The 8,445-nt window shown below is 44.5% G+C and overlaps 1 protein-coding gene across 2 annotated transcripts in view; it reads left to right on the top strand.

Moving 5' to 3' along the window:
- NUB1 (negative regulator of ubiquitin-like proteins 1) overlaps window positions 1-8,445 on the top strand; it is a 29,354-nt gene that overhangs the window by 6,847 nt on the left and 14,062 nt on the right. For both annotated transcript variants that reach the window (XM_005880078.2, XM_005880079.2), the window contains 4 exons: window positions 224-282; window positions 1,183-1,253; window positions 5,788-5,970; window positions 6,306-6,394. In XM_005880078.2, coding sequence (XP_005880140.1) covers window positions 224-282; window positions 1,183-1,253; window positions 5,788-5,970; window positions 6,306-6,394 — 402 coding nt within the window. The remainder of the gene's footprint in view (window positions 1-223; window positions 283-1,182; window positions 1,254-5,787; window positions 5,971-6,305; window positions 6,395-8,445) is intronic.

Genomic DNA, 8,445 nt, shown 5'->3' with positions numbered 1-8,445 from the left:
GTTGTCCTGTGCACCAAAAGGTTGCCAGTTCCATTCCCGGTCAGGGCACATGCCTGGGTTGTGGGCTTGATTCCCAGTAGAGGGTGTGCAGGGGGGAACTGATTGATGTTTCTCTCTCTCTATATATATATCTATCTCCCTTCCTCTCTCCCTAAAAATAATAATAATAATAATAAAGAAAGCTATAATCCAAAGTTATTTTATTTGTCTGATTTTTAAATAGGATAGGAAGAACCTCTTAGAAACTCGATTGCACATCACTGGCAGAGAATTGAGATCTAAGTAAGTATCCATGTGCCTGGTGCCCCCAAACCTTTTAAGTTGGGGCATTTGATTCTGGTGGCCAGCCTGGAAGAGAGATAGGGCAGGTGTTAGTCTCCTCACTTTATGGAAGGGAAATTGAGGCTTTGAGGCTGCAGGACTTACAGGCTCACACTGGTAGTGAAGGACAAATGAGAACTCGACTCGCACCACTCTTCTTCATTTCCTGGTAAAACTCGAGATCAGGTGGGAACTCTAGGTCCACCACCTAACAAGCACTTGATGCATGTGTGACTAATGAATGACTAATATAAATAGGAAACAGCTGGGGTCACCAGGTCCTTAGCTTTGAATTTTATTCCTTAGTACCCTGATAACTTGCTGAGCCATTCAGCAAAGAGTTTCAGACTGTTGGCCCATCTGTAGAAAGAAAAAAATACCTGCCTGTCACCTACTGGTGAAATTCTAACTTTTGAGACCTGGTCAGTTGTTTCACTCACTGGTGAGTGTCTCCAGGGCTAGCCAGCCCATATTTCTGAAGCTGATTTTTCTCATTTTCTTCTTTGGTCTGCATCAGGGCTGTTAGGGATGGATTCAGGATTGTGTGGAATAGCTCCTTATTATGGGCTCCTCCAGGGGGCTGCAGAAGGTACAGAGAATGGATCTTCTCCTGATGGGCAGCTAGGGCCCTGCTGTTTAAATGGCTATCCTGTACCAGTGTCTCCACTTCATGAGGAAACAAGTAAATAGCTAGTTTTAAAAAGGACATTGTCTCTTGCATATCATGAAGTGATGTTTGTGAGTCAGTAAATTGAAATACTGGGTGTTTCTGAGTAAAATGTATAAAATAGCTAATCATGGTTAAACTATTTAAGGGAAAATAACAAATTTGATTACAGTTTTCACTGGTTTATTTTACAGAATAGCTGAAACCTTTGGATTTCAAGAAAATTATATCAAAATTGTCATAAATAAGAAGCAACTTCAACTAGGTATGTTATGGCAAAATATGCAGAATTTAAAAATAAAGTTAATATAGAAATAATGGCTTTGCATCTTTTTTTCTCTTCCCCTATTCACAAATGTCTAGTGGTTTTATTGCATATATAATCCAAAACCAATTATTTTAGAGTTTACTAAAATAAAAAGGTAAAGCAGCAAACAGCTTTTCTAATATTCATTGTCTGCTCTGTGCTAGTGGGGAAGAAAGACATTCACTATTGTAATGCTTGCTTGATGGTGATGAACTCATTTAGCCTTTATTTTTTTTTTTGTCTTGGAAGCTCTTTATTTCATCATCTATTTTGAATGATAGCCTTGCTGGATATAGTAATACTGGTTTCAGATCATTGCTTTTCATTACCTTGAATATTTTATACCATTTCCTTCTGGCCTGTAAAGTTTCTGATGAAAAATCAGCTGACAGGCTTATGGTAGCTCCTTCGTAGGTAACAAATTGCTTTTCTCTTGCTGCCTTTAAGATTCTTTTTTTGTCTTTAATTTTTTGCATTTTAATTATGATGTGTCTGGGCATGGGCCTTTTTGAGTTCTGCTTGCTTGGGATTCTCTGTGCCTCCTGGACTTGTGCAACTTTTACCTTCACCAGATTAGAGAAGTTTTCTTCCATTATTTCTTCAAACATGTTTTCTATCCCTTGCTCACTTTCTTCCCATTCTGGTACTCCTATGATGCGAACATTGTTAAATTTCCTGTTGTCTCACAGCTCCCTTAAGCTGTCCTCCTGTTTTTTAATTGTTTTTTCTTTTTGGTTCTCTGAGTGATTTTCTACCCTGTCTTCTAATTCACTGATCCAGTCCTCAGCTTCCCCTAATCTGCTGTGTATTCCTTCCATTGTATTCTTTATTAGTGCAATGTCATTCTTCATAGTTACTGAAAGGTTCAGAGTGGGTTGGGGTTGCACACTTATGACATGAAGTCATAATGTATCAAAAGAGATTTTTATTTCAGGCACCTGGGTGCAGTTGGGCTGAGACCAAGAAAGGCATCAGTGAAGAGAGCGGGGAGAGATAGGTTTTTATTCATTTTTGCTGGCTGTAAGTGGCTCTGCTGACATAAGGGTCCAGTCCGTCCTTGGTTCCTCCCAGCATCAGATGACTAGTAGTTATCTGGGCCATGCGGTGCTCAAGGTTGCAGGCTTTCTGCAAGATATCTGCTAAGTACAATAAGTTTTTTTCTGCTCTGTTTTATTCTCTTTAACCCTTTGAGTTATTATGTCTTCTCATGCTGTTGAGCATCTATGCATGCAGTCATTATTCTGAACTCTATGTCTGATAAATTTCTTATTTCCATTTCGTTTATCTCTTCTTCTAAAGAATTCTCTTGTTCTTTCATTTTTGGGCTTGGTTTTTGTCTTCCCATTTTGGCTGCCTGTTTGGGTTTGTATCTATATATTAGGTAGATCTGCTATGTCTCCCAGTCTCTAGTGCATGACAGTGTCAGACTCTGAATTCCCTGTTTGGAGCTATCAGCAAACCACAGCTTGTGGCTCCCTCCGCTGGGGCTGGGTACCTTTGGAAAGGACCAAAATGTGTACAAGGGCTTTTCCTAGCCCTGGGCCCTGACTTAGATCAGGCAAAGACTCAAAGTCTCCAGAGACCTGCCTCTGCCTGTAATCTGATTGTATTCAGTCTTGATTAACCTCAGGCTATGGACCACAGGGTGGGGCAATTTCCTCTGCCTTCAGGCTGATTGTTATTCTTAGTCTTTTAATGCAGCGGTCGCCAGCTGGTGGTCCATGGATCACTGGTGGTCCGTGAGGTCCGAAAGGTTGGCGACTGCTGTTTTAATGGGCACCAGAGAAAGATGTTCTCTGCAGCATGGGGGAATGACACAGCATAGTAAACCAGAGTGTTTGCCTTTCGAGTTCTAACCCCAGAGCCACCCGAACCTTATTTCTGCTCACACAGTTCCAGTCCACTCTGCCTTCCCTCTGCTGGAGCCCTAGGTGAGTGGCTGCACGTGAAATTTTGTGTGCTGGCCCTTTAAGAGGGTGCCTGCATTTCCAGCCATCTCTCCTTGGCAGACAGCAACCCTGTTGCTTTTCATAGCCAGATGTTATGTGGGCACCTTTCTCAGTTCTGGTGCTCTGGGCTGAGGAGCCCAGCTTGGGGTTTAGACACCAGAGTTCTCAGTAGGAACCTCCCACAGCTGACATATTCCTCCTGTTGACAATGGAAGGCCGGCCAGCCCTTGGTTATCAGGGTTCTCTCCAGCTAGTCTTTAGTTGGTTATTCAGGATGGTTTTCCTGTATTTTAGTTGTAATTCCAGTTTGGTCTTGGAAGCATGTCAGTGTAGCTTCCAATTACTCTGATGCCATTTTTAATCTCCCTACTGTGGTTTTATTATAGGTTTAAAACCTAGTAAAACAAGTCCCCTCTTGGTTCCTTACCAATGTGACTTGGCCATCAGTAGATCTTTATATCAAGTTTCTTTAAAATATATATATACTGGAGGCCTAGTGCACGGATTCGTGCACCAGTGGGGTCCCTCGGCCTGGCCTGCGGGGATCAGCGGACGGCCCGGTGCACAGATTCATCCCTCAGCTGGCCACAGCAGCCCAGCCTTACCCGCCAGCTCGTCGGGCTCCAGCCCGCTGTCTGCGTCAATCCGCATTAGCGGCAGGTAGCCAGGGAGGAGCCTGAGCCTGTGCTGGGTGACGTGCCGCTCCCACTCATCCCGGCCCTGCTGCGCCTGCCACCACTGTCGCTTGGGCGCACGAGGAGTGTCCGTGGGAGAGGCTTGTGCCGCCGTAGCTGCGCTCACCAGCCATGAGTCCGGTGTCTGGCACCCGTCTGTCAGCTGAACAGTGTGCCCGCTGTGGGACCGCACTGACCACCAAGGGGCAGCTCCTGTGTTGAGTGTCTACCCCCTGATGGTCAGTGCGTGTCATAGCTACTGTCCGGCCGTCTGGTCACTTAGGCTTTTATATATATGGACTAGAGGCCCGGTGCACGAATTCGTGCATGGTTGGGGTCGGCTGGCCTGCCCCGATGGCCATTGGGGAGCGGGCATTTTGCCCACCCCCAATCGGGGTGTAGGGAGCTGATTGGGGGCTGGGGCCAATCAGGGCCCGGATCATGCTGGTTGGCTGTCACAGTGAATGTCATAGCCACTGGTCGTTCCTGTTGTTCCACCGTTCCAGTCGCTGGGCTTTTATATATATAGATAGTCCTAGCTGGTTTGGCTCAGTGGATAGAATGTCAGCCTGCGGACTAAAGGTTCCCGGGTTTGATTTCGGTCTCCAAATCCAGTCTCCTTGGGGTTTCATGGAGGCTTCATTACATAGACATGATTGATTCAATCATTGGCCATTGACAATTGATTGAACCTCCAGCCTCTCTCGCCTCCCCAGAGGTCAGGGTAGGGAACAAAAGTTCCTATCCTCTAATCACAAGGTTGGTTCTCTAGGCAATCAGCCTACAACTAGCCACCTCATTAACATAACAAAGGACACCGTTACCCACTCTGCTCTCCTAGAAAATTTCAGGGGTTTTGGGACCCCTGTGCCAGCATACGTATATGTGCACATATATATATATATTTATATATATATATACATATATGTACGTGTATATATATATATTATATATCCAAATAGCATTTTTCAGAACTGTGTTCAGATTTTTATATTTGTAGTTCATAATTTTTATTTTAAAATCTGTTTGCATTTAAGTTTACCCTTTTTCATTTTGGTGGTGGTTTATTTGTATCTTTGACTTAATTTTTGTTAGGTTTATATATTTGATTATATTTTTTATTGATTTCAGAGAGGAAGGGAGAAGGGAGAAAGATAGAAACATCAGTGATGAGAGAGAATCATTGATCAGCCACCTCCTACACGCCCCACACTGGGGATCGAGCCTGCAACCCAGGCATGTGCCCTGATCGAGAATCAAACTGTTATCTCCTGGATCATAGGTTGATGTTCAACCACTGAGCCATGCTGGCTGGGCTTTGATTAATTTTTTTCATAGAGCCAGCTTATATATTAGAAAACTGGGTCCTGGAAGATACGTAGCTTACTCAGGGCCTCCGAGTTAGAAGTGATAGAACCCAGGGTCTGTGCTCTTAACCTCGACAGTAAATGACTTCTCCCAGTGCACTGCTGCACCGTGGCTGCTCGTTCACTGCTCCGAGTTGGGTGGGTCACTTCTCGAACCAGGGGTAGGAAAATTCACTTATTACATTTTCTCGTTTTCTTGTTCTGTTGTCTAGTGTAGTGCTCTCCCAGTGATAGTCTCAAATATGTATTGCTTCAGTCTGATCTAATGATGAAAATAAAGAAGATTGGAAAGAATGAATTTGCTCTGTTTTCACTGGCTGATTTTACCCACTGGTTAATGGTCATAGAGTTACACAACCAAAGTTAAACGTGTCCTCGCCATGTGACCTGGCAGTTTGCAAGTGCTAAGGCAGGTTTAAGAATCCCGTTGAGCATGGAGAGAGTGGCCTGTTACCGAGTACGTGGAAGGGCTTTTTACAGCGTGCATTTCTCATTTTCACAGGGAAAGCACTTGAAGAACAGGGAGTGACACACAACGTGAAAGCCATGGTGCTGGAACTAAAGCAGTCTGAAGAGGACGCAAGGAAGAACTTCCAGGTCGAAGAAGAAGAGCAAAATGAAGCCGAACTCAAAGAAAAGAGAATTCAGAGGACAAAGAGAGGACTAGAGATACTGGCAGAGAGAGGTACACGGGGCTTTGGGCTTTTCACCTCACTGAGTACTTCAAGGTAGCAGCCAATCCTACCAATGTGAGGACATTACAGTTCTCATGGCTGTTCTTTTTAATATTTTTATTTTATTTATTTATTTATTCATTTTAAATGTATTTTTATTGATTCCAGAGGGGGAGAGAGAGATAGAAACATCAATTCAGTGCACGGGATGATGCCCAATCAACTAAGCCACACCGGCCAGTGCTCTCATTGGTTTTCTTCCCAATAGTTTTAACATTTTAAGTGTGTATAACCGTCATTGCTTTTTAACATTGAATTCATAAAGTTCCCTTTGGCCTTCTTGCAGGTGAGATGGTGGATTCAGAAACCACACCATACTTAGAGATAGCTAACCAGACGGGCAGATCAATTAAAATTCCTCCATCAGAAAGAAAAGTAAGTACTGTAAGAAATTTACAGCCCTAGCCAATTTGGCTCTGGATAGAGCTTTGGTTAGGCCTGCGGACTGAAGGGTCCCGGGTTTGATTCTGTTCAAGGGCACATGCCGGGGTTGTGGGCTCGATCCCCGGTAGGGGACATACAGGAGGCATCAGATCAATGATTCCCTCTCATCATTGATGTTTCTATCGCTCTCTCCCTCTCCCTTCCTTTCTGAAATAAATAAAAATATATTTTTTAAAAAGTTAGGGCTTGTTCTTTTTTTTTCTTTTTTTAAGGGGAGTGGAAGAGACAGAGAGGGGAGAGAAAGAGAAACATTGATATGACAGAGACATTGATCTGTTGCCTCCCACACACATCTAAGCAGGGGGTGGGGATCAGCCCTGCAACCCAGGTATAGATCCTTTTTTTGTTGTTACTACATATTTGTATTGATTTCATAGAATTAGGGAGAAGGAAAGAGAGAGAGAAACATCAGTAATGAGAGGGAATCATTGATTGGCTACCTTATACATGCCCCCTACTGAGGATTCTGCCCCAAACCCGGGCATGTGTCGTGACTGGGAATCAAACCCTGATCTCCTGGTTCATAGGTTGATGCTCAACCATTGAGCCATACCAGCCAGGCCAGGAATCAAACCCGCAACCCTCCAGTGCCCGGGCCGACATTCTAACAACTGAGCCATGCTGGCCAGGGCACTTACAGCTTCTTCTTGGATTTGCTGTCGGAACAGCTGGTTTTCTAGTCATTTTATCTTGGAATGTTACAAAGGATCAGAAGCAGTTTTCTGTCTCCAGCTTATAAACAGAGGATATAACCATACAATGCACAAAGCATATTCACTCTGTGATTTCCAAGGCAGAGGTACAAAACAGCATGACCTCACTGTCCTGTAGCAGTGACTTGGAACATTCCCAAGTGGTGCGATGCCCTGCCTTCAGTATTGGGGGTTCAGTGGGGTTGATTTTGCGAGAGGGCCAAGTCCCCTAAGGGATGGATTAGAGTGGGAGACTGGGGAAACTGTGTAGTTTGGGGAAAGAATGACAGGTGATTCTACTGTGTCTCCCTTGTCTTTCCACTCCCCCGTCCCTGTTCTAGAATTTGGAATAGGTAGGAGGGTGGTTTTACCTTTGAACACATCCAAGGGGTTCTCTATGTAGCAGCACTGTACAACCTGGACCCTGAGCTCGGTCTCTAAGCTGGAGTCCAGTAACTTCCTACAGCAAAATAACTGTGGGTCTAGGTAATTTTAACTTTTCTGCCTTTAAAGGACAGTCTTGAGGAGGTTTCACTATATGAATTACTATGTTAAAATTATTGAGGATTAAAGTTAAGTTTTAATAAGAGAACTTTGTAGCTGCCAATGGATTGGTGTTTGCTTTATTGTTTTTTTAATTTTTTAAAAAAATGTTACTGATTTCAGCAATGAAGGGAGAGGTCTAGAGAGATAGAAACATCAATGATGGGAGAGAATTATTGATCGACTGCCTCCTGCACACCCCACAAAGGGGATCCAGCTTGCAATCAAGGCATGTGTCCTGACTTGGAATCAAACCGTGACCTCCTGGTTCATAGGTTGATGCTCAGCCACTGTGCCACACCGGCTGGCCTGTTGTTTTTTAAATGTTGGAATTATTTGTCCAATGCTCTCTTATATTAAACTAGTGGCCCGGTGCATGGATGACGTGCACATTGAAAGGAAATTAACTAGAATTCCTGGGGTGACACCGTGGCTCGAAGGGCATCTGCGGAGTGAGCGGGGTCCCTCCAGCAGGTGGGGTTCCTCAGCCTGGCCTGCAGGGATCTGGCTGAAACCGGCTCTCCAACATCCCCCAAGGGGTCCCAGAGTGCGAGTTGCTGTCATACAGGGTGTAGAATGCAAACACAAGTGTGCAGTAAACCAGATTCTGGGTGACAGTGCCCCAGGAACAACATAACCCATGGCCAAAGGTGGAATCACATGGCCCCCCAAGGAATCGGACTCCCTCCCCTCTGATTTGGGGTGTATCACCCGAGAACTGCTGCTGCCAAGTCACCGCAGCTTGGC

Source organism: Myotis brandtii, unplaced genomic scaffold (assembly GCF_000412655.1).
Source record: "Myotis brandtii unplaced genomic scaffold, ASM41265v1 scaffold624, whole genome shotgun sequence".
NCBI lineage: Eukaryota > Metazoa > Chordata > Mammalia > Chiroptera > Vespertilionidae > Myotis > Myotis brandtii.
The sequence above is the reverse complement of the archived record's forward strand: the minus strand, read 5'-3'. Positions and strand labels throughout refer to the sequence as shown.